Genomic DNA, 26,356 nt, shown 5'->3' on the forward strand with positions numbered 1-26,356 from the left:
CACTTCAACTTTATGCTGCCTTTGTTGGGCAGGGCTCAAACCGCTGCAATGAAACAAATTCACTAGGCCTCAACAACTTTCATCTCAGCATTACAGAACGATGGAATAGATCTGACTGATGAATTTGATTGATGAATTTGACTGATGCCCAGAGGGTGCTGAGGCCCTGGCACAGGCTGCCCAGCGAAGCTGCGGGTGCCGCATCCCTGGCAATGTTCAGGGCCAGACTGGCTGGGGCTCTGAGCACCCTGGCCCGGTGGAAGGCATCCCTGCCCGCGGCAGAGGGCTGGAGCCGGGAGCTGGGGCCGGCAGGAGCCGATCCCCGAGGGACGGGCACCGCGCGGGCCGTGAGGGAGGAGCGCTGCGGAAGGGCGGGAGCGGCGGGCGAAGCCTCGCGAGAGCGGGCGGGGTGGCGGCGGCCGCCGCGCTCCTCCCCGTGCCGGTGCCGGCGAGCGAGGCCTGCGCGGGCCCGGGCCGGGCTGTGCCGGGCGGTGCCGAGCGGCGGGGGCGGCGGCCGGGCCCGTCCCGGTGCGGCGGGCAGGATGCCGGGCGGGCGGGTGTGCGGCGCCTGCGGGTGCGCGGAGATCGAGGTGGACGCGGCGCGCGGGGACGCGGTGTGCACGGGCTGCGGCTCCGTGCTGGAGGACAACATCATCGTGTCCGAGGTGCAGTTCGTGGAGAACAGCGGTGGCGGCTCCTCCGCCGTGGGGCAGTTCGTGTCGCTGGACGGTGAGTGCGGCCGGGCCGGGGCAGGGCGGGGCGGGGGCCCGGGGGCACTGGGAGCGGGGCGTGGGGAATAGCGGGCGGTGTATGGAGAGACGGTGCTGCGGGGATGGGGCACATGGCAGGAGGGAAAGGGCGCTGGAAGAGGCGTGGACAGGGAAGGGGCGAAGGGGCTGCGAGCGGTGTGGGATCAGGGACAGAGCACAGGGATGAGCGACCCAGCGGAAAAGGACCTGGGGGTGCTGATCGACAGCGGCGGAACATGAGCCCAAGGCATTCCCAGGTGGGTAGGAGGGCCAGTGGCATCCTGGCCTCTGTCAGGAATTGTGTGGCCAGCAGGACCAGGGCAGTGATCGTCCCTCTGTGCTGGGCACTGCTGAGACCACACTTCGAGTGCTGTGCCCGGTTCTGAGCCCCTCGATCCGGGAAGGACATTGAGGGCCTGGAGCACATCCAGGGAAGGGCAGCGGAGCTGGGGAAGGGTCTGGAGCACAAGTCTGCGGGTGTTTAGCCTGGAGGAGAGGAGGCTCAGGGGGCACATTGCCACTCCAAAACTCCTTGACAGAAGGGTGGAACCAGGTGGGGGTCAGGCTCTGTTCCCAGGGAGTAAGTGAGTGGACGAGAGGACATAGTCTTTTGCTGCGCCAGAGGTTTAGGTTGGACATAAGAAAGAATTTCCTCGTGGAAAGGGTATAAGATATTGGAATGGGCTGGCCAGGGCAGTGGTAGGGTCGCTGTCCCTGCAGGTGTGTAAGGAAAGGCTGGCTGTGGCACTCAGTGCCACGGTCTGGGTGACAGGGTGGGCTGTCATAGGTTGCACTCAGGGATCTTAGAGGTCTTTTCCAACCTCATTGATTGTGAGATTCTGTGAGTTCAGGGACGGGCCGTAGGGGGTGAGGGAGCTGTGGGCAGTGTGGGGAAGGGGATGGGGAGATGCTCTGCCAGAGGGTGGGGTTATGGGAATGCTACAGGGGAGTGAGGACAATGTAGAGGGGAGATAAGGACACTGTGCTGGGAGATAAGGACAATGTGTAGGGAAAAGGGTGCTGTGCAAAGGGTGTGAGGACAGACTGTGGAAAACCATGTGGTGCAAAGATGGGATATGGATGGTGCATGTGGGAACTGGTGCTGCACATAGTGGAAATGGGAGAGGCAATGCATGGGGAGAAGGAGAGCATGCTGTGCAGGGTGAGACAGAAATGGGGTGGGGGAGGCTAGGATGAATAGGAGAAAAGAGCTGTGCAGGATTAGAGAGATGCTCTGAGTGTGATGGAGTACATGTGTGAGGGACTGGGGCAGGTGTGTGAGAAAGTTTGGGGCTCTGTGGAAGGGCTGGGTGCACAGGAAATGGGGAGGTAGATGAAATTATTTGGGATAGAGGGCAGGAAATGTTGGGTTGGGTGTTTAATGGATAGAGGGAACATATAGGGGCACAAGGAGGAGGAACAGGCTCGACATGAATGGTCAAGAGTCTCCTGTCAGTAGTTGGGTTGGGGTGATTGTGTGAATGCTCTGGGGGATAAAATATGGGAAAAGGCCACATCAAGAAGACAACAGTGTTCAGAATGGGAGAGAAGGAAAGTGGGTGTAGGGAGGATGGAAAAGGGGAGGATGAAAGGGGAGAGATGGAAAATCTGTATGGGAAATGTGTATAAGGAGAAAGAAACATAAGCAAAAGCATGGGAAAGAGCTTAGCAGTGAAACAAGTGGCTCTGATGGATTGTATAGCTGTGGGGAAGAAAGAGGAATTCTTCCTGTGGTGGAGAATGCAGCACTGCAGATTGGAGTTTGGGAGTTTACTGTAGGCTAGGAGTTGTCTGATGCCATTCCTGTCTTCCAACTCAGGGTGCTGGCATTACTTTTTTTACAGCCTATAAGCAGCTCTTGTATCCTTCACTTTTTCCTGTTTTGATGTGGAGACTACACTTTTAAGGGTTTGTTCTGCTTTTTCCCTCCCACCCAAAATTATGCAGGACAGATGGCATGCAAGCTAGAGCTCATTTTGGGATGCCTTTATCCTTAAAAAATAAATCTAAAGGAAAAGAAAGAAATGCACCATACTGAGGCTTTTTTACCCTTATGGATTAATTGCACAGTACTTAACAAAATTTCTTTACTGTATAGCCTTTCCTTTTTGTGCAAGTCTTGAGATGTGTTGGTAAGTCTTGAGTCTGTGATTTTGTGAGTGCAGGCTCTGTTTCATAGTAGAAATATTTTAAGGAAATTAGGATATGGGTGACTTAGGCTGGTGCAGTTCTTTATGTTCCAAAACAGATGCTTCTGTTGAGAATATTTTTTTTCCTCAACATAAACTGAGTGATGTGAGCTAATCTGAAAAGATGTATTTGTATTGCAATAACAGTGTCTTCATCATTTGTGCTTGTCTATTCATGTGTTTATGACTGATTAAAATCCTCTGGAATGGGGATTTACTTACTGTGAAAGAAGGCCTTTGGATCTCCCCAAAGGGTAGAAAATTTACAAAGAAATGTATATTTCTTTTAAGTCAGAAACCAGGTACTTTCTGAAAGCAACATTTTCTGGTGAGTTACGCCTTTCAGTGATTTTTGATTATATTAGTAAATTTCCACTAAAATTGAATGAAATGCCTTGGTCTGAGGCTCCTTGGACTGTGGTCTGATGATCTCAGAGAGTCTTACTGTGTGGAGCATTTGCAGTGTCAGAGGTGCCTGGGGTGCTGTTTTTGAGTCCCTGACTCATGGTTAGTAGGACTGGGTGTCCATTGTCTAAGGTTTGTAAAGGATGAGGGATGTCAGGTTCTTTATTGCAGGGCTGGGAATTGAACGGGGCTTTTGGTATTTCTGGAGTTCAGAGCTACTGGTTGTGCAAAAATATTCCTCAAATCCTTTCAAGATCCACAGCAGCTTCTTTTGGTGTGCTATTACATGTTGAATACAGATGCATTTATTAATAACTTATTTTCACCTTCATCATAAAAAAGCAAACGGAATGGAAAGCACCGATTTTTCTTTTTTACATGTAGCAGAACCTTTTATTTTGCCAAGCTACATGTTAAGATTTCAGAATCTTGCTTCTGTTTACTGAAGGAATGTGTCCTCTACTTCTCTATATTAATATGAAATGGCTAAGTCCTTGCTAATAAGTCATAGAGAATCCCTATAAAACATTGGAAATCCCTTCTTTTATCCTCTCAGAGTTGGAGGAAGGTGTGAGATCACAGTTAAGTTTTCTCTGGCAGTTTTTACATTGAGCTAATTATGTGCCTGGTGTAGGAAGCCTCAACACTGATGCCTTCCCAAGAGAAGTTTGGTGTAGCCAGTGTTTTCCAGAGCAGATGTGTGAGTCCTTTGGAAAGTTCTTTTCCATTTTTTTGATGTTTTAGCAGCTGAAATTTTGGTGTGCTGAGGAAGCCTGGGCTTGTTCTTGGCAGTGAAGGAGGGGGTTTGCTTTGCTCTCCATGAAGTCTTGGGAAAATGCAGGCTTGTTAAGTGTGTTGGACAAGAGGGTAAAATCATAAAATCATTCACATTGTAGGAGAAGATTTTTTTAGGGTTTTTTAAGGTTTTTAAGATTATCAAGTTAAGCCAGCACTGCCAAGTCCATCACTGAATGATGTTCCTGACTGCCACATCTGCATGCACAGGATGAGCCAAGAAGATAGAAGTAGTTAAGGACAAAAAAATGTGTGTTCTGCACAGGTAAATATAGGGTAACAATGCTTTTTGGTAAAGTGGCTTGCCTTGAAGATGCTTTGGAGCTTTCTAAGGAAGTTGGTAAGTGGGCAAAGCAGATGGTTGGATTTTCAAGGGAAGGTCAGCAAGTTCTTTCACCAGAAACTTTTTGGTAAGTGGACAAAGCAGAAAGTTGGATTTTCAAAGGAAAGTCAGCAGGATCCTTTGCCAGAAGTTTTTATAGAATCTGAGCTGTCATTGATAAGGAAAAGTCTTGACAGAGCAGAGTAGCTCTTCAAATGACAGCAAATATACTCTAAAGAGTACAAAAGGAGGTGCCAGTAAAATTCCATAGAATCTGGACTGATGATCTGGAAAACAGGTGACTGCTGAGTTAATGAGGTTTGTGGGCAATACTGAATTACTTGGGGTAGTAAAGACTGTAGAAGGACCTGTTGCTTTTAGTGGATGGGTGGTAGGATAGCAGATGGGATGAAGAGTTGCTGTGAGAGTTAGCATTTTTCCTTTCTTCCACTTGTGGAATGGTTTCTTCTACATCCAGACTGACTGGGGTAACATTAGAAGGAAATCCCTAGGTCATAATGGATAGCTTTATAAAAACAAATTGCTCAATGTTCATTCATGGTACAAAAGAACCTGGGTGGGGAAGGGAACGTTAGAAGTTAAAAGAGCACACACATACAGCATGTCTGTACACTGTTGCATATCCAGAGTGTTACCTCCAGCTGAAGTTCTGTGTGCAGTTCTGGTGGGTTTCTCTTTTCTTCCCCCTCCCCGGGAAAACCTCTAATAGAGCTAGAAAAGATACAGAGAGGAAGATGGAGTGATTAAGAGGAGAGCTTCCTGAAGAGCTTCTCAGTTAGACTGACTGAATAGACTCAGCCTCTTCAGGCTGGAAAAGAGATGATTGAATGGGGCCATAGTAGGGATTTGTAAATGCAGTAAAATAACACAAGGATGAGCAGCTGCTCAGGGTCACATAATGCAAAAGCTGAGGAGTGCTAAGAAATCAAGCAGCTAACTGACTGCAAAAGTTGTGGGTAGGAGGTTCAGAAGTATTAGGAGGTTTTGTTTGGTTTGTTTTGGTTTTTACAGAACACCCCCCTCCCCCTGTGAATCTGAAGTTGTGAATATTAAAAGTTTACATGAGCTTAAAATAATAGGGCAGACAGAATAAAAAGGTATCATGGCCATTAATAAAATACATTATTTCTGGTTCAGGAAATCCTTGAGCCACAGATCTCTAGACACTGGGAGATTATATGAGAGAATTGTCACAACAAGCTTTCCTCCTGTGTTTTGTGCTACCCTCGTTGGCATGTATATTGGTGGGCTTTCTCATTCAGAGGTAGGACACTGGACTAGTCTTTCAGTCTGATTTGGCACAGCTGTTCTTTTGAGACTTCATGGAAAGAAGATGACATTCTTTGAGCTTTACAGAGCTAATGCCACCATCCCTTTCAATGCTGTCTGTCTGAAACACTGGCAAGTCAGCTGTTTTTGCAAGGTACCTGTCACTTCCTGGGTTGTGAACTGGTAAGTTATTTCACTAGCAAGGGAAAAAGAAGGAGCTGCTGTGTATTGTTTTGTTGATCTTTTGAGAGGAGAGTCCTCTGAAGGCTTTGATATGCCCCATACTGGTCTAGTTGGTCATAGTTCTTAATTCTGTTGTGAGTGGTCACAGTCAGGAAAGAATCCAGCCTCAGTACTGTACCCTAGCTATGTTACTGTCTTGAAGCTTGTGAAGGTGCTGCCTTGAAATTTGGATTGTGAACCTGACTAATTTGACCCTGGATAAGTCAGCTATTAGTGGAGAAGGGTTATCATGCTTATTTTTTAGCTCTGAGGAACTCTGTTGATTACATAGAAAGTGTTTGAGGCATGTGCTTTTCCTAGCTGAGTCTGGTTTTGAACAATAACTATTCACTTTATTATTGATAGCCAGTTCAGACTAGCAGAAGAGATCGTTCACTCTGATTTCTTAACTTAAATTTGGAGAGCTTTTGAATCCTGCTAATTGGAATGAATGTGTCTTGCTTTTTATTTTTCTTCATACCCAAGTTCTTAACAGCCTATCAGTTGCTACATTTGAACACATCCCAGCAGGAAGTACAGCAATACAGGGTCTGAAAGTGAGCTACATTTCTCCCTCTCCATTATGGTATAATTGCATCCTGGAGGATTGAGTTACACTGAGCCCTTTGCCAGTTTGCACTGGTTTGATGGCTGCTGCTTTTGTAGAAAGGCAAGTTAAGAGTTGTGTGCCATGTCTGAGGGTCTGGAGTTCTCTGACTGCTCTTTCACTGTGTCTGGGTGGGAGTCCCCTGTCCTGTGGTAATTGTTGGGAGGAACTGTTTTCACAAGTTTTTTTTTTTAAGCTGACAGGAGAAAAACTGAAGTTGAAGAGAGTGAGAGAAAGCTGAGCATGGAGCAAACCTGACAGCCCAGATCTCTCTTCAGGTTTTTGTTTAAAGAAGCTGAGAAAGGTGAAGGCTGGGACTTCTGTCACTAATCAAAGGAGAAGAAAAGTCCCACCTGGGAAGGTTGATGTGCAGGCAGCATAGCAGCAAGCTGGAAGATGTAACTGAGAAATACAGCACAAAGAAATGATGCTGCAAGGTGTACTGAGCTTGTGATCCTCAAGCACACTGTCTGGGGAAACTCAGCTTCCTTTGTTCCAGAAATTCCCTTTAAATGCTTGGTAGTAGGTTGAGGAAAACAGATCTGATGAGCTTCTTAGTCCCAAACCAGGTACTGCTGGTTCTTGTTGTTCCTGACCAGCTTCTCTCTGGGGTTCCCCCAAGGCTGCCCATGGCCCAGAAGCCCATCCCAGTCCTCAGGGATGTCAGCCCCTGTCCCAGGGACTGCACAGCAGGGCCAGTCTCCAGCTCCCCTCTGCCTTGCCCTGCCCACCCATGGACCCTGTAGAACCAGGCCCATGTGCTGTCTGGCCTCAGCCCATCCTTGTGGTCCTGTTTGGACACTCTGGGGCTGTGTCTGACCTTGTTCCCCTTGCTGGGCCTGACCCTCCTGTGCAGTCTGATGTGCTGCCTGGCCTCAGTCCATCCCTGGACCCATGGAGGTGCCTGATGCGCTCAGCTCTGCCTGTTCCAGCCCTGCTTTAGAATTCAGAGTCACATCTCTAGTACAATTTTAAAGAAGAATTATTAATAAATCTTTTAACTTACTGACTAAGCCTGGAGGTTTTAGGGCAGTGACAAATCTGCAGTGGGCACTGACAGCATCAGTTCTTCAGCACTGAGTCAGGCTCTCTGGCTCTGGTACAGCAAACCTGCATTAAGACTCTGCATCTCCAAATGTACATGAGTTTGCAGTGCAGTAATTTGAGGCTGGTGGGAGGTTATCTTGCTTTTGCTCTTAAGGGGAAAGGGAAGTTGTGAACTGGTAATCCTTAACACACCAACAAGTGTTTGTTAAAGTTTTTGGTGTAGGAGGTTCCACAACATTTGTAAGTAGCCTGCTTCAAATTTTAGAACATCAAGGAAGAGTTTATTTCTATTATTACAGTTTGTTTTTGTTTTTTTTTGCAAGAGTCTATTTCTATTATTACAGATTTATTTTTTTTGCAAGTGAATTATAATGAAGTTACTGCAGAAACCCATTAGCCCTGCCACAAATCCTGAATGTGTACTCTCACTCCTCAGTGTCCCATGACAGATTTAATGTATCTTTAGCTCTTTAGTAAAGCTGTGGTATGCTCAATGTTTTAGGTATACCTGTGGGAGCTTACAGAAGTATTTTCTTTACTATTTTAGCCTTAAAAATCTTTGTTTTTACATCAGGGCATCTGAGCTACATTGACCTCATATACAGAACTTGACAAGAGCTTGCCTTGATCTAAATATTTGTCTTTTTGGGATTGTGGACATGAAAAGTTATGGTCAGCAAGCTGAAAAGAAGAGAGGGACTGACGACAGAGAAAAAAACTTATGTAAAATTTAAGTGGAGCTTACTAGTCATTCATCTTCTCTTCATTTTTGTACTGTAGAACTTTTTAAGATGATCAATAACTGTTACAGTCATTGCTAGTGAGACAGTTGGGAAAGGGGATGAACTCTGTATTTGTGTAGGATTCTGTACTTTTGTCTACTTGGTTATTATGTACAATAAAGGATTCTTGTGTATTTTCAAATATTAAAAAAGTGAAAGGAGTAAGGGTTTTGTTTTTAATTTGTACTTGTTAATGAGTTTCCATGTAAGATATTGATAGACCAAGTCCTGACATTAAACATTTCTTTCAATGCAACCTCCAATAGTCCTGAACTGAGCTCTGCCAATAATACACATGCTAAACTTGAAATGAAAACACTTGGAACTGAGAAGTTAAAATAATATTAATACCAACAAGTTTTCTTATATTTGTGTCCCAGCTTTTTAGAGATTACAATAATTTGGGGTTAATTTTAAGTTTTGCACATTGGTCATGATGTCAATTGCAGTGCAGAGAAAGGAAATATAAGTATGCTGGATTTGCAGACCCTTTGATGGAAATCCTGAAGAGTATTAACCTGATTTACCCTGTGCCAGATTACAAAACTAATTCATAATCATGCTGTGTTGGGAAGGAAGAGGGGAAACTTCCATCTAAAATAATCATCTGCTATATGTTTTAGTGAGAGGAATGAAATCAATTTTGCTTCTCTCCCCAAATCCTCCAGGTGGCAGTCGTGCACCAGAGTTAATATGAAGATTTTTCTGGCATTGAGTCTTTTCCATGCTGTCCCTGGGATGGCAACAACAGAGGGTGCTGTTGTTAGCTGTGGCGGTGCAGAGTGGTGCACATGACTTGGATGCAGACTGATTTCGTGAACTTGGGCAGTCCTAAGTTGGGTTGTGGTGGATGCAGCTATATTTATCTCTACAGCTGGTAGTTAGGAAAATAAGCTATGATGGAATAGATTTAAAGTTTATCTATGTAAGGCAGTGCTGTTTTACCAGGCTCTGGTGCCTGCAGACCTGTTCACTTCCCTGGAAAAGTGAGTGAGAAAAGAATTCAGTTACAAACTTCAAAACTTGAATCACATAATTTTACTTTTATAGGTATGATTTGTAGTGGGAGGTTTACTTACCCTCCTTTTTACTTTTATGGTCTAACTTCAGTAGGAAGCTCATTAATTTTTTTATATATATTTTTATATATATTTTTTATATATATTTTTTATATATATATATATATATATATATATATATATATATTTTTATATATATATTTTTACCTTGTCTTCCCCAATTATGAAACCATTGGTGTGATGCAGTTTGCATTCTTTACTAGACTTTACCAGATATTATGCTGGACCTGTAAATATGTGTATTTGAAATAGAAGGTTTGCCCCTACCTTATCCTAAAGAAAGGACTGGTGGCTTTTGGGTTTAATTTTACAGGGAAAGGTTTTGGTAGGATTGGTCCTATCAGATAGCAGGTGCACTTCAGTTCAGGTTACAAGCATCTTCATTCCCTGTCTTCACTTGCTCATTTATGTAGAGGAAGCAAAATCTGTAATGCTGGGACTGAATCTGTTTCTCCTCCAGGTGTTGAATCTGAAACTCATCATGTCCCTACCTGACAGAAAAGTGCCCTTTAAGCTGCAGATGCCCAAGTGGCTGCTCTTTGCCTCCACTGTGTGGAGTGATAAGTGCTGTTCCTGCTACCTGTGTTTTTTTTATTGCTGTTCAAGATTACCCCAGACTTCAAGCTTTGCTTGCACCTTTTACAGCTTGAGGAGCAGTTTTATGGAGAAGCAGAGTGATGTGACTTTGTTAGGGAGCTGGTGGAGCAAAACAGAAACTGCTGAGGTGCTTGTGCTGTGAGCAGCTGAGTGGGAATGACTGCTTTTGGCTGATGGAGGGATAGTCACTGTAGAATCATGTAATTGTTTAGTTGGAAAAGACCTTTAAGATTGTAGAGTCCAGATGTTAACCCAGCTGTGACAAGAAGTTTAACACTCAAATGATGCAGGGTTATGGTCTGGGTCTGGACCTGTGTGAGCTTAGACTGAGTACCATCAAGTTTCCAGACATGATCTCGTGCATCTTCAGTTCTGTTATGTTAAGGCAATGTAGCCCACTGAGAGTACCGCACAAAAACTGGAGTAGCTGTGTTTCTGAGCTGCCTGACGCATCTCTCCACACCTTCTGTTGTCCAAAATTTCATGTAAATGTCCAAAGCAAACTTGAAAAGGAAGCTTCAGTTAAGTGAAGCTGCAAATCTGAGGGAGTTTCTAAAAGTAATCTTAGAGTCATAGAATATCCTGTGTTGGAAGGGGACCCACAAGGATCATGAAAGTCCCTGCACAGGGCGCCCTAAGAATCATAGCAAATGTCTGAGAGCATTGTCCAAATGCCCCTTAAATTCTGCCATCTTGGTGCTGTGACCACTTCCCCAGGGAGCCTGTTCCAGTTCCCAACCATCCTCTGGGTGAAAACCTTTTTCTAGAAGCCAACCTAAACCTCCACTGACACACCTTCATGCCATTCCCTCAGGTCCTGGGACAGGTCACCAGGGAGAACAGCTCGGTGTGTGCCCCTCCTCTTCCCCCCAGGAGGAAGTTGTACCTGCAGTGAGCTCTCCCCTCAGTCTCTCCAGGCTGAACAGACCAAGTGCCCACAGCTGCTGCTCATGTGGCTTCACCTCTGGGGCCTCCTTTGGACACTCTCATGGCTTTATGGTCTTTTTAACATTGTGGTGCCAAAACTGCCCCCAGGTCTGGAGTGGGGCTGCCCCAGTGCAGAGCAGAGTGGTACATCCCCTCCCTCACCCAGCTGGTGATGCTGTGCCTGATGTCCCCAGGACACAGCCAGCCCTCCTCAGCAGGTGCATTGAGTAGATGGCAGTGGACCTTGGGAGGCACCACCTCCTTGGAGTTGCCTTTGGGAAATGGTAGTGTTAATGTTGAAGATTTGGCAGGCAGTACATGGAGATACCAAATACTTCTCAGATGTATTTTTGTATGTCTTGAAAGCTGAATGTGAAAAACCAAAAGCCTGCTTAATTCACTTTTGAAGTTGTGGGGGAAGATTGGAAAAGGTCAAGAAATGTAAAAATTGCAGTTAAGCTGGGATGTTAATTTGGTTGTGCCTAGCAATTGCTGTTCCTTTCCTTTGTACTTTTTAAATTGCTAGCTTTGTAGGGATTTTTGTCTTTAAATGAATTTGATAATTTCAGTTTTCTTCTTTTAAGAGTTTATCTTTTTATTACCCAGCCGAACAGTTATGATAATGAGTTTGGTTTGCATTTTGCTTGTAAGATTAAAGCTGATGGTGAGACTACATAGTCAATGGCAACATTACTTTGCGGTTCTGAGAGTGTAAGTGCTCAACAGACTAGCTTTCTGTCAGTTTTCAAAGACAAATGCTAAGTAGAGATGTTCAGCCTTTCCAGTTAACTTGCTGAAAAATGGGTACATCAATTCTGATAGCAGAATCTGTCTTTCAGATAGCTCTGCTGGTATCTGCTGCAGTCTCTATAGCTTGGAAAGAAATAACTTTATGTATGATGTTATAGCTTGATGACTAATGAAAAAGAGTCTTAAAGAACAAAATCATTGACATCTCAATTCCATTTTGTTTATATTATTTTGGATTTTAACTCCTGAGTAAGTTAAATTATTTAGTTATTAGTATTGTTTATCATCACTGTAAGATTGTTTTGTGCAAGCTTTTTAATAGTAATAGGGAAACATTTTAAAGTGTTATTTTACCAATGATAGTCCAAAGCAGTTCAGTATTTTGGTATATTCAAGGATGGAGGGGATGGGGAAGTGGAGCTTTTGTGTACAGGAGGGGCCAACAGTGCCTTTGACACAAGTCCTGGGTGAGCCCCCTGCCTCAGTCTGCTTGCTCCTTCTGCCTTGTGGCTGGTGTCCTACTCCCATGTACTGATGCTCTAGTGGGCTCTCCTGATGTAAATCAAACTAGTGAGGAAGCTTGTAGTAAAGCAAATCTTAAAAGGAAAATGGGAGGTAGAATTTCTGTTAGATTTGCTAGTGAAGAAAAGGAATGTAAAACTATTGCCATCATTGATATGTTTTCTGCCAGGTAAACCATTCTTAATAAATGTACACAAAAAATGTTATGCCTTCTTTTATAGCTTGGTAGCCTCTCTGGTTTGCTTCATTGGTTTGTTTTCAAGTGTTTGTGGCAATACAAGGCTCTACCTGTACGAATGGCAAGGAGACATTGCTGTCTCTGATAGTCAAACAGAGTTGGGAGAGTTACCTTTGTACCCAGTGAGGAGATCACTCTTGAATGTTTTTCACTTCTTAGGATGCAGTACTTAATCTGTGGGGCATTTAGGTGAGAGCTTTATGTGAGGTTGTTGGTTGGAGACAAGGGACGACACAAACTCTCCGAGTGTCTTGGACAAACAATATGTTTTTATTGTTCAAATCTTCTTTTTATAGCGAGTTTGAACTTCCCAGGCTCAGATAGCTGGGATCTCTCTCTGCCCAGATCTCTGGCCAGTGGTGTTTCTGCACCCAGGCTTGAACAGCAGGGTTGGCTGCGGGTCCCCTGTATAGGTTTGAATCCAGCCTATCTGGGGACTGTTTATCTGTTTTTCTGGAAAGAACCAGGCTAGCCAAATTGGATTTGTGTTATATCTAGATTTACCTTGTCCAGCTACACACCAGCTGCACTGTGACAGCACTGCCCCAAGAGCTGATTATTGTTTGTTAAAGGATCTGTTAACAACATGAAGTTGGTTTCTGTTGTGGATAGCGCTGGAAACCTAATTTAAAGGTTACATGGAAAAATAAGCTTTGAAGGCTGATAGTAATTCTGCGGGAATATTAGCTTATTAGCTTTTCTGCATTTTGGTTTTGTTTGGTTTTGTTTTTTTTCTCAGTATGGATGTACATTAAGTGCAACTGAGAGGAGCTAAAAAACAGCTGAAAAAGTCTGGTAAGAGTGAACAGTTTAGGTCACAGTTTCTCATCAGTTGTACCTGCCATGGAAGTATCTTATTCCAGTGTGTACAAGAAATGCCCTGAACTGCTTTAAAGAGTGACTTCATTCCCCTCTCTGTGTCTATCCCAAAGCCTTTCTAGTTTGTTCTGAAGAGCTAGTCTGAGAGGAGGAAACAGCCACAAGAACTTGAGGAAAAGCTGTGGGCATCATGGACAACAAGATGGCTTTTTCCCCTATCCTGAAGACCAGACTACTTGAATTAAATAGAAGTCCATTACTAACAAATTGCTTGTTTTCAATTCTGTGCAATTTAGCTTTTAGGTTTCGCTGTTAAGCTGATAGATTCAGATATCCTGCTTGAGGTACCCTGATTGTTTAAAAAAAAAAAAAAACCTTCCTGCTTTAGTGGGAGACTATTTTTGTTCTTAGTAGTTTAATTCCCTGTTCTGCAAGATTGGTTTGCATGAATAGTTCCACTGACTCCCAGCGATCTCTGCATTCAGGCTGTTTTAGCACTGGCATGGATGCCCAAACCAGCCTCTAGTTTATGCTGATTTACAACTCAGACTTCTTTTAAGTCTCCAACCTTTCAGGGTGTAAAAGTAGCAGTTCCAGACTTGCAGTTTTTGTAGCCGGAGTGTTGCTGTGTTTACCTAATGACAAACTGAAGTTACTTTAAAATGTGTTATGTCTGTAGTAGCCAACACACTCATTATTGAATGCTAAACATGTTTTATGTTCTCTAATGCCAGTAATTACCTATTAAGATTCTGTAAATTCTTCATTGAATATTCTTCAGACAAAAATACTAAGAAATTTTTTCCTCCTTTATTTTGAGAAATGTTTTATAGTACTGTTTTTCATGTGCTGCTTCAAATAGACCTTGGGAGATTTTTTCAGTTTCTTTGGAACTGAGATTGGGAGGGCTTATGGAGCCATGTAATTCTTATGGTATCCCAGGACAGAAATAATTTGCACAGTATTGGTACTTAATGTCTTAAGTACTTTAAGACCTTCTTAATGTCGTTTGGCATGTTGTAGATGATACAGATACTGACTATATTGGCAAAATAAGTTTTATTTTAATATTTTAATTAAGTTATTCTCTTTGACATGTCTGGTGTTTGTTTTTTTTTTCCCCTAATAGGTGCAGGGAAAACACCGACTTTAGGAGGAGGATTCCACGCCAATCTGGGAAAGGAGTCACGAGCAAAAACTCTACAGAATGGTACTAGCAAATTTTAGTCTTGCTGATATGAATTCTTTTTATTACTATGGTTGATACTATTAATTTTTAGTTTTGAATGTGACCTCAAAACCTTGGCAGGCCCCTCATTATTCAGTGGACAAGTCTGCTTAGTGCTGATTTTTCATTGTGCTCTCCTTTGGCTGCTACACCTGATTTATGAGTTCATGTGGCTGACTGACAAAGGGTAATGGCACCTGACAATATTACTGTGGTTTAAAAGGGCTTTTTCAAGGTTGACATGCCTATTGCACCTTTTTATTATCTGTTAAACCTATTGTGGCTTTTTATTTAGTCCATTTTCAGAGTTCTGAAAGTACTTTATTCATGTTTATTTAAAAGTCTAATTCTTCAAATATTTTTGGTCTTAAGCATTGCAAGTGTGAGATAATGCATATAAGTAATCATGTGCTTAATATGGGATCATTGAATAGAGAGAGGAAAAATGGAAAAAAGGTTTTAGTGCACAGATGACATTAAAATAAATATTCTCATTACATGCTTTACATTTTAATTGAGATCTCCATATTCTACACTCCTTAAAGAGAGTGAATAAAACCAGCTTTTATTCCAGGAGCAGAATGGTCTTCCAGTTTGCTGTTGCTCATATCAAGGGACAGGAGTTGTCATTTTTTGGTTAATTAATACTCCTGTCTCATGACTCTTGGAGATGACAGCTGATGGACTGTCATAGCAAAGTCTCAGAAGCTGACATGTAATTAACCATGGATGTAAATGGGTTTTACTGATAAAGTACTCATTTGGAGGAGATATTTTAGGGAAAGTTATTTTCCTAAATCAATCTTACATTTGCAACTCCACAAAGAAAAATCTTGCCTATATTATGCCTTCATAGGTATATGAAGAGTAAGATTGATCAGGTATTATATCTTCATAGGTATAGAGAGGCTAGGATTGATCTGTGTGATTGAAGTATAGTCAGATTACTCTACTCAGCATTATTCAGCTGATATATATACAGGTTGTTTTATATACAGAATGTTTTATTCAGCTGTTTTTACTTAAGAGTATTGAGTCCTGTTTGTTTGGCAAAGTAAAGCTTGCACTTTAGGTGAGCTAGTGTCAGTGTCAGGTCTGAAGTTACTATCTTAGGAATTTAAATTTCCTGTCTAACATGTAACCTATATAAGCAGTGGGATAAAGCCACTAAACTTAATGAAGCCTGGTTTTGGATTAAGGCACTTTAATCAAAACTGTAATTTTGAACAGGCATTTTAAAAATAAATTGGCTTTTTGTGCATAAGAACTTCACAGTTGTCTGTAATTGTAGAAAAGTAAAATGCTGATGGAAGGAAATCTGTCTTGTTCCTTCGTGGAGTGTTTGAATCCTTCAAAAGCCCTTTTGGTTATGCCAAAAGGTAATCACAAGTAAAGACAGTGTAGGCGGTTTTCTAGAATCTAAACACAGCTTTTTCTTGGATGAGTGTTTGCTGGGGAATATGTCTGAGCATCTTCCTTCCCCACAGCTTTTGTGTGGGGGGCCTCCCTGATCAAAAACAGTGATTGTGACTTGGCTAAAGTATATCAGCATCATATACAAAAACATTTAGTTGCTTTACATGAACTTATCTCCCAAACAGTCTTGAAACAGGAAAATAATTTGTCTTTTTAGTTACACCTCTCTGAAGCCCTTTGCAGGTTTTCTTCTATATTTTTTTTCTGTGTCTAACCTTTATATAAGGAGTAAGTGTTTGGTCTTTGATTTCTGTAGCCAACCTGCATTTGTCATGCTGCCAATCTATCTCTGGGAAAGTTCTTTTCAGTGAGCTAAGTGATGTTCTTGCTCAGTCCCAGGCATGACAACAGCAGCTGATATTTCAGGTAGAGCAATTGGTGTTTGAAAGGCTTTTCTGTCGCTGAATAATGAGCTGGTTGTCTGCTGCTTTTAATCACACTTCTGGCTTTATGTAGTTTTTAATTGCAAATTGAGCTATGGCAATGAGCTTACAAAATCTCACCCTGTTACTGTAGGTCCATGATCATGGCTTTTTTTGGGGGGGAAATTATGTTAAATATCCATCATGGTTAGACTTGAAAGTGTAGCAAGGTAAATGAAATTAGTGGACATGTTTTAAAGGAGAGGTATGGAGTTGTTGATTGAATGAAACTGAAGCGCATGGGTAATTGGCTGTACGAAAAATGAAGAGTTATAAAAAATGCTGAGCTACTTATTTATTTGCTGGTGCCACTGTTGGCATTTCCAAAGTTAGCTGTGCTGCAGGTGAAGTGCTGAACTTGCTCCTGTGGGGATGCTGGCGCAGGACAGCCTGCGAGGCCACTGCTGGCTCTTACGTCAAGGCTGCTGCTGCTGTGTTCTCTCGTGTACTCTCAGTGCTCCTGCTGAAGGGGAGAGCCAGGCCCTGGGAAGCAGGGATGGGCGGTGGATGCAGTCCCAGAGTGCTGGAGAGCAGCTGAGAGCCCGTGTGTGGTCCGAGAGCGCTGGCAGGTCTCGCTCTGCGCCTGCTCTGCTTGCCAGCAACCTGCAGGGAAAAGTCCGGCCGTGGAGCAGGGACTTGCTGGGTTTTAAAAAACAACCACCTCCCCCTGCTATCTCTCCTTCCCCCCACTCCTTCCCCATGTGCTTTGGGCCAAATTCTTCTTTACTGTAAAGTCTGTCTTTCCAGGGGAGGTGGAAGGGAGGTGATCTGGACTCGCTGTCTCTTACTTAATTACCAGCAAAGCAGCTGGGCTTGGCTGAGTGTATGATGCTGCTGTTTTTTGAGGCTTTTAATGAGAGGATGTTTAGAATTAGATGAAGAACAGTTTTGCATTAGAATGCTTAAGGTAATAACTTTTTTCTTTTTCATGCATTCTAAAGTGAAGAAATGCAAAAGCAAATCTCCCAGCAACTGCTCATCAGTTCTGGACTCTGCTACAAAATCATGGTGTGCATTGGTGTTTTTATAAATATGTATATTTATGCTCTAAACAAAGCCATGGGCGAACCCCGACCGTTTTGTAGTTTTCAGGTTTGTGTAAGAATGTCCATTACACAGAACCAGTCTCCCTTCCCACACATGTCTTTTTTGTACCTTTCCTCACTATTTATAGTGCAGCAGGGCATGGCTGTTCAGTTTCTCCCTTTCTTTTCTGAACCAGCTGATGTCTGTGTGTGTTTGTTTGGGAATGGCTGCTTACAGAAACTGGAGTCTTGTTTACACTTGCTAAAATATTTATGCAGAAAAGATTTAATACTGTTGTATTTGTTCATAATCACTTTGATTTTCAGAGTGCAGTACTGTTTTAATTGAGTGTATGAAGCTCTACAAGTTCAACAAGCTCAGGCCCACAAAATGTTTTGCATCTGTACATACAGACCTCATTTTTGTAGTAAAAACCTGGACATCTCTGAGATGATGTGTTTCAGCTTCAACTTTGTTTGAACGGATATGGCAAAATAGCTAAATACTACTATTTTCTGAAAAAGAAGAATTATGAGTAAAATACCTGCTCAGAGGGGAGACTTTGGCAAGACATCTTCCTCTGTTCCTGGGCCTCTTCAAATTTCTACAGTATTGGTCAACAATTCCAGAGCTGACATGCAAAGTGATGTCTCTTTAAATCCCATTTTACAGTTCTGTGCTGCGTTACATAATCTCTCTAAATAGCCAGTTTATTCTTGTTTCCTTGCAGGCAATCTGCTCTCGCTGTATCAGTGTCAGAGTCGTTGTTACAAGGGAGTTGTTCTTGACTTGGAGCTCTGATACTTTCAATAGTCTTCAGTGACCAAAAAGAAAAGGGAGAGAGGAAGGAGGGTCAATGGCATGATTATATATATTATATGATTATTGAAAGTTTCAGCTGCAGATACTCAAATTTGGTCTAAACTAAGTTTGAAGATTGCAGCTGCATCTAGCTTAATCCAATTTCTGAACTGTTGTGCTGTTTTAAATTATTTCTTTAAATGAATGTGTGTTTCCCCTCAGTTCTCTTAAATACCAAAACATAGCTAACAGTATTTTAATGCTAAATGGGAAAGTGTTTCTGAAGATGGTCTGTAATGCATTTTTTACTGTTTACATTTAAACTATTTGCTTAATTCTTTAACATTTTATTGTCATCACTCATTTTATAGCTGGTTTGTTACGAGTGATTATGGAGGGATCTACTTCCTCCCAGAGCCATACATTGTGAATTAGAAGAAGACAATATATTGCACATGTGAAGAACAGAAGTATCCAAGGGTAGGAACAGAGAGCACTGTTTAACAAAACTAGAACAGCAAGGGAAGGGAGAATAGTGGAATCCTAGAATAACTGAGATTGGAAGAGACCTCTGGAGGCTGACAAAATGGTGACTTTGAAGTTGCATTAAGCTGCTGAGGGCCTAGGGCAGCTGGGCTCCAATTTTTACCAAGGAAAGATATGACAGAGTTTTCCTGGACAACCTGTTCTTCAGTGGTTGGCTACCCTCACTGTGAGGAATTTTGAACTTGTGACGAGTCAGAATTTATTTTGATGAAATGTTCCTCTTGCTTCTTGTCCTTTTGCTGTGCATCTCTGGTGATGCAGCTCTGGCTGCATCTTTATAATCTCCTCCTGCAAAGCTGAAGGCACCAAAGAGAATTCTCCCTCAGTTTTCTTGAGACTCAGCAAATTCATCTGTCAGTCTCATCCATGTGCTGCAGTCTCCAAATCATCACAGGGACTCTCTGCTGGACTTGCTCCAATATGCCTCCAGAAGTGCCTCTTCTGCAGAGGAGCCCTGGACTGGACAAAGTACTCTAAATATAGTCTCACAGGAGATGATAAATCACTTCTCTGGACCTGCTGGCTGCAGCTTTAATAACATGGCTCTGGGATGAAATTAACCTTCACTGCTGCAACTGGGTGCTGCTGAGCCCTGGTCAGCTTTTTGTCCATGAGGAACTTGGACCCTTGTCTGCAAAAAAGTCAAACAGTCCCCAGCCTGTGCTTTTGCCCTGCAGTTTTTCTGTCCCAGGTGCAGAAAAATTACATTTGGCTCATGAGGCTTCTATCTGCTCATTTCTGCAGGATCTTAAGATTCCTCTGAATAGTGGCTCTGCCCATCAGCATATTGGCCACTGTTCCAATGGGATTTCATCTGTAGGCTGGCAAAGGAAACCTCCTGGCCTATTGTTCATGTTGTTAATGAAGGCATTAAACAGTATTGATCCCTGTGTAAGTCTGATGGTGAAAGTGCTGAGGACTACTCTTTGAACAGGCCAGCCTCTCACTCAGGTTGCTGTTCACTGGCCTAGTCCAGATCTCTGCAATTTGGCTACCAGGGAGAATGATGAAATGGGATGAGGGAAGAACTGTAGTTAGAATTTATCTTGACTGCAGTCTGACTTTTGCAACTGGGCATGATTGACCCTCATTGAATCTGTGCTGGCAGTTCCTGGTTACATTCTTGGGTTTGTGTGTCTGGAAATGTTTTCCAGGTAGATTTGTAGCCTTCCAAGAGGCTGATAGGAGCCTGACTCACCTTTGGTGTCCTACTTCTCCCTCTGGAAGAGAAGCCTGATGCTTGCTGCCTTCAAGTCAGAGAGAACCTCTTCAAATTGCTACAACTTTTTGGAAGATGGTAGATTACTCTTTTTACTGTCCCCCTTTGCATTCTCAGATGTATCTCATCAAGTCAAATTAACTTGTGTGTGTGGGTTGTGCTTAAGGGAGCCCTTGCTCAGTCTTTACCATGGAGAGTTGCCTGTGTATTCTCTGAACCAACTGAAGCCCTCTGAAACCCAGTGTTGTAATTATGCTACCCATCTTTCTCACACCCCTCAAGATCTTGTTTATCTTGGGTTGCTGTGACCAAGCTTTGCCATCAGACTTTACATCCTCCGCCACTTCTTCCTTTCCAAAGAGTGGTAGATGTATCACAACCTCTGCTTGACCTGTTCCTGATGTGCTCTGGAATTCCACTGGATCGCCTGTGACCCCTGTGGTTCCTCACAGCAGCTGCTGGGGTGGATGCAGTTCACCATGAGAACCTGGAGGTCTTCCTGCTTTCTAAAGAAAGCTTCATCTTCAGGATCAGATGGTCTATGGCAGGTGCTCGTGACTGTTTCTTTTGGCCTTGCCTCTCCTCCAGACCTGTTTACTCTTTATTGGCCTGTCAGTCATTTTTCAGCAGAGCTTCACACTTTCAGGCCGTTCCTTTGTATAGAATGAATCCCTGTCACCTTCCCTGTCTGTCCTTGTGCAGCCTGTCACCATCCATCTCAGCACTCCAGGCATGTGAGCTGTTCCACAGTGTGTCTGTAACTCCCCAGTGAATTTGTAGTTTTGCAGCTGTGCATAGGCTTTGAAGTCTTCCAGACTGTTTCCTTAGTTAGATGCAATCTTTTCTTTGACTCTTCCTCCTGTATCAATTCCTGTTCCCAGCTTTGATTTCAATAATGAAACTTCTAGTCTAGGCTCTCTGCCATCATCTTGTCCTTGCCTTCATTTCTGTTGTGATAGAAGCTAATCCTAATCCTCTAATCTCTGTGTTTATTAGCACCACATCAAGTTTTCTCTTGTTGTCTTTTAAACTAATCATTGCTTAAAGTTCTCCTTTTCTGGTTTTGCCTCATATCTTCCTAATTTTTTTTTTCCTCACTAAGGCTTTGAAAGACTTCCTCTTCTAGCCAGATGATTGCTTCAGTTTTGCCCTTTGATCTGCCTATTGCCTTGTCCCTTATGAGTCCTCTGTTACCATTAGTAATTTCTCTCTCATCCATTTCCTTCATTTTTCATATGTTAACTTTCCCCATCTCTCTTTGAAGGAGGATAAGGGGGCATCTTCTCCTTTTCATTTGGGATGATGTGACATGTTTTTTGTGTGTGAGTGTGTTTGGTTGGGTGGTAGACTTTTTGTTGTTTGTTTTGTTTGGTGGTTGATGTTTCAAGTGCAACCTTTTCCCTTGGTAAACTTCTTCAACCTCAACATACCTCTTCCATCTAGTCCTATGTCATGGCTGGACATGGGTGGCAAAATTTAGATGTCTGTGTGAGCTCCTGTTTCTCATCTCCTTTCAGAGGCTCTGCATAGAGGCAGACAGATTTAGGGTGTGATTAATTTAATCCGAAAGGAAGTCAATGACTCATTCTCTGAAGCGTCTGTTTCTCTTCACTCACTGAAAGGAAGTCTATATAGACTAAGCCCAGTCACTCATCTCTGAAGATAAGGGTGATTAATTGGTGGCTTTGGTGTCTGCTGAATCTGTCTGTATTTGTGTATCTCCTTGTTGACACAGAATTAACGCGGCCAAAACTGAACTACGAATTGCATCCAACTGTTCTGGCCTTTTGCATGTTATCAAGTTCAAACTTCTTCCCACTGAGGCCACTCACAGCTTTCTTTCCTCCTGTCTTGTAGATCCACCCTTTCCAGCAGCTGCTAAACCATGGACGTGTCCTAGCCGTAACACTCACATATTTGTTTCTTGAATAAGTGTTTCTTGACTTTCATTACTCTTTCTCTCTCATCAGAACATGCTCCAGAGCCAGGAATGCAGAAAAGTTGTGACCTGGAATGCTAATTCTTTGGTCCTTAACTTCTTCAAACAATTTTTAAAGGAATGTTGTTTTCCCTGCTTGTTTGCTCTTTCACATTTGTGATTGCCGTTACTGATGACCTAACAATTCAACAGGAAACTTCCCTGGTGTTACTGGGCTGTTGTGTTTGACTTCCAGCTTGCTGGATCTCTGTGCATCTGAGGTTTGCTTGGATGTCAGTAAGTGTGGGCTTTCCTGCTCCTCTGCTTCAGTGCAGGCTCTGGTAAGTTCCACAGCTTGATGCTGGACTCCCTGGTGGCTGAATCTTCAGGGTATCTCAGTATCTCGCACACTTTTCTCAGAGCTTTGTGTTCCAGGGTTTGCAAGCAACTGCACTATCAGCAAAGACTTGAAGAGATAGGAAAAACACTTAAGGAAAACAAACAAAAAATCTCAGGGGCAGAAAAGCTACTCTTTAGCCAGCATGAGTTACTGCAAGAATTTGGATGAAAGCAGAAAATTATATTTCCCTGCCTGTTTCCCTATTACTCTAGAGTTTGATTCAGAAGCCTCTGAGGAAGCTGGGATCCTTCTGGTTGGTTCTCTGGCTTCTCTTTAGGCACATGGAGAATCTCTTCAATCTCATTTTGCTGATGAGATCCTCTCCTTCATCATCTCCAGTTTCTTTTCTTAAAAGACCAGTTGAGTTCATCAGCTGATCAGGGATGACCTTTTGGTTATACATTGATTAAGTTTCTACTTGAGTTGAAATTTGAAAATTTTTATTGTCTTAAATCTTGGCCATTTTTTGTGTTTCGCTGGGGAATGATGAATAAAGTACCTGTCTTGGAGATGCTTTTGATGTGCTCTTTATCCTTACAGGGACAGTTTAGTGGAGAAGAGTCCATGTGTCCTTTAATGAGATCTGTTATGTTTCTAAGAAGATGATCTGGGATCCTTTAGGAGTAAAGGATCTGTTGGAGATAATGCCCAGATTTTGCCCAGAGGCTGATTGACAACTTAAAACTTTGAGCACAGCAGTCCACTGGGTAGAAATATGTGAGTCAAACTTTGCTGGTCTTCCTAACTTTATTCTTGTGTTTGCTTAGCCAGAAAAGGGAAAAATTAGAAGAGGCATTTCTAAAATTCCTTGGAGGTGTTGGTTCAGTCTGTATGTGACTGAGTAAACAGAGAGATTGTCCTGTGACTGAGGACAGTCTCTGTTGTTACTTTTTCTTTTAATTTTGAAGATTGTCTTTGAAGTTGAAAAAAAATAAAATTGCAGTCTTAATCAAATGAGTTAACATGACTTGGGTTTACTTAACTAATAACCAGAAATATTTGCATGTTCAGCTGCTTTGAACTGGCCTGTTTGTGACTCTGGAGTTAAAAGCATCTTTCATGATTCCTTTGCTCTGTCTCCTCTCTGGTCTCTACTCTGTTTCTTGGTTTATTAGCTGGCTGTGGGCAAGAGAACTGTTGTGGGAGGGAAGCACAAATCTCTCCTTCATTTTATCAAACAAGAGAAGAAACACCCTCTAAAGTTCTGCACACTTGTGAAATTTCTGGCTTGGATATTAAAGTTTTGGCCTTTTTTATTTCCAAATTTATCTCTTAAATTTGACAGTTTCTCTGGGACACAGAGTAGCATGATACTGGTCCCGTTTGTGGAATTCACTGATAGAGATTTATCTCCCTGCAGCCTTGTGTAGGTAATTGAAACTTGTCATTTCTCTTGAGAGCAATTCTTTAGTTAAAGATAGTTTACCTAGTAGGCTAATGTTTTTTAAAACATTTGCTTTTTATAGTACAATTCTCAAGGAAATGAATTTGGGTATTAATAAGTTCATCTTCCTTCTTGTACAGTGCGGCAGAAAGTAGGTGACTGCCTCTCTCCTTCCTCCCCCTCTAGTAATACCTATAACTTTCAGAGCTAGATTTCTTCTAACAAGCATCTGAAAATTAAGCCATTTTAACTTTGCAGTGTTGTCAGACAAGCAGGTAATACTCCAGGTAATATAGCTTTGGTTTAAGTTCCATGTAACCGCTGCTTTCTTTTTTGATAATGAAAGAATATGTACGTCACTTTTGTGGCATAGGGCTGTCTTAAACATTGAAATGCGAGTTTTGAAGTGTTTGTGTCATTTTATAGGCACTGTGGCTCAAAACTTGAGAGGAGGAAGGTTGTTGTTGCTTTTTAATGCTGTGATCTCTGATAGTGTTGAGTTCTTGTCATGTGTTGCAAGCGCTTTTTGTTTTGCTCTGTGGAATAAATTGGACTGCTGGTGATGTGGCAGCGCAGGAAAGCATTCCCTAAGCCTGAGTATCTGCAAGTGTGATTTGCTTTTGGAGCTATTGCATTTTTTTGAAAGATTGTTTTTCTGAAATGATGGCCACAGCATTAAACTTCTGGACCTCTGTAGAAATAACAACAGAAAAAATTCAGAAACTACTGGGTTTCTCTTATCAGGTGTGGAATGTGTGTCACTGGAAGCTTCCTGTATTCACTACAGCCACACCAGCAAATTTATTAGCGGACTGACCTATGGCAGACCCCTGCTCAAAAAAAGAAACCACCAAAAACCTCAAACCTAAACTCTGGTCACAGCCTGTAAAACAGCTCTGTGCACACAAGGAAGTTCTCTTCGAGCTGAGTGATTGGAGTCCTGGGCTTTGCTGCCCTCCCTGCAGGATGTCCTGTCAGCCCAGAGGGCTGATTTGGTGCAGTGTGTGGGTGGAAGGAGCTGTTGTGTAAAGGGTTGGGAACTCCTGAGTGGTATTGCCATCAGAACCTGCAGCTCTGGAGTCCAGTTCCACCTTGTAACAGCAGAGCCAGTTCAATCCCAGCCTTTCCCATCCCTCAACCTGCCCCTTCCCACCCCCTTCATCCAAATATTCTGGGCTGTAGCTCCGTCACCTCTTTACTGGGGCAGTGAAAAGATCAGGGTTTCACAAGCAAAATAAAAAAAAAAAAGAAGAACCAACCCTTGTTTTCCTTTTATCATTTCACTCCTCCACACGCCACCAGAGATTGGAGGAGGGAATGGGTGACGCAGAGATGAGCAGGAGCCTCTTAAACCTGTTCTGCAGCACGAGAGGCTGAACGCAGAGCTGCGTAGTGAGCTTCTATCTCTTCTTTTTTCTCTCAGTGTTTTTAAACATTTATTTATAACTCACTGTCCTGTTACGTTCAGTCCTGCACAGTCAGAGTGAAGGAAGGTGTTTTCTGTTCTTTTGGCTTGACTTAATATGAGTGGGAAGACTTTTTAGCAATGTTCTGTTCATTGACTGCTGCTGGCAGATGGATGCTCTCCGCTTGAAGTGCCTCAGGCCTTGATATCTTCCGTTTTCTCCCCCTCCCTCCTCCCAGCACACACCCCGGAGTGTGCAGGCTGTGCTAATTTAGTCACAACTTAAAAGGAGTGATGAAGAAGAAATGCTCAGCTCTAATAGAATTCTTGTCGCTCATGACATCTTTGGGGAGCACATTTTCATTTCAGGATCCCTAAGGATTTTTTCCAGCAATGTGTATTAGATGTTCTGTGATGCTTCGATGGAGAAGCAGGAAAATTTGTAATGCATTTTAGGACCAAGATGCTAATTCTATTTATATATTAATAAGTTTAGAAAATACAGCATACATGACATCCAGTTTGATATTTTTCAAGTATTTTAGTAACACAGGCATGACTGTTTCTGGTTCTGAGGTGGCTTTTCTGTCTGAACTACAAAGCAAACCTTTAAACAATCATTTGGTTAACCTAATATGTTCAAACATTTGAACCAATTACTGTATTTTACTAAACTGAGTTTTCCTATGTCAAGAGTTTTCCTTACTTACCATCAGAAGTCAGCTGATGTTAGGTCTGAGGAATTTGATTAATTTTTCAACAAAACCACAAAATTTTACCATTTTCTGGTAAAAATTGCATGCATTTTTAATGGGAAAAAAAGCCAAATTATACCCAACCAGACTTAAAAGCTGCTGTTCTGTGCTGATGACTATGCCTTTACTTAGTGGATGTTTTCGAAATCCTGTACAGCCTCAATCACCAGGTGGTGCTGTTACACACAGCTCAAAACAAGCCTGCAAAATAAGTTTCAATTCTGCCATTGCCATACTTATTCAAGTGCAATTTCATGGGAGGAGTGATGAGAAAGAGAATTTCTTTCTTTAACCATGCCTTTAAAGTAGAGCCTTTCCTGAAAATTTTGGGTTTGCTCTTGTGAGAGCTGCTCAGAGAGGAATTTTCTCTCGCGTGGTTTATGATCCTGTTTGATGTAAAAATGTTATATGGGATAATATAGGAGGTTGGATGCTG

The 26,356-nt window shown here is 42.6% G+C and overlaps 1 protein-coding gene across 1 annotated transcript in view; it reads left to right on the plus strand.

The window, feature by feature from the left end:
• Positions 1–446: 446 nt before the first annotated feature.
• The window catches only part of BRF1 (BRF1 general transcription factor IIIB subunit), a 171,673-nt gene continuing 145,763 nt past the window's right edge, over positions 447–26,356 (plus strand). Inside the window, exons 1-2 of the mRNA XM_084207988.1 lie at positions 447–729; positions 14,470–14,550. Of these exons, the coding sequence (XP_084064114.1) occupies positions 543–729; positions 14,470–14,550 (268 nt within the window). The 5' untranslated portion in view covers positions 447–542. The remainder of the gene's footprint in view (positions 730–14,469; positions 14,551–26,356) is intronic.

Source organism: Fringilla coelebs (assembly GCF_963513975.1).
Source record: "Fringilla coelebs genome assembly, chromosome: 6".
Taxonomy (NCBI): Eukaryota; Metazoa; Chordata; class Aves; order Passeriformes; family Fringillidae; genus Fringilla; species Fringilla coelebs.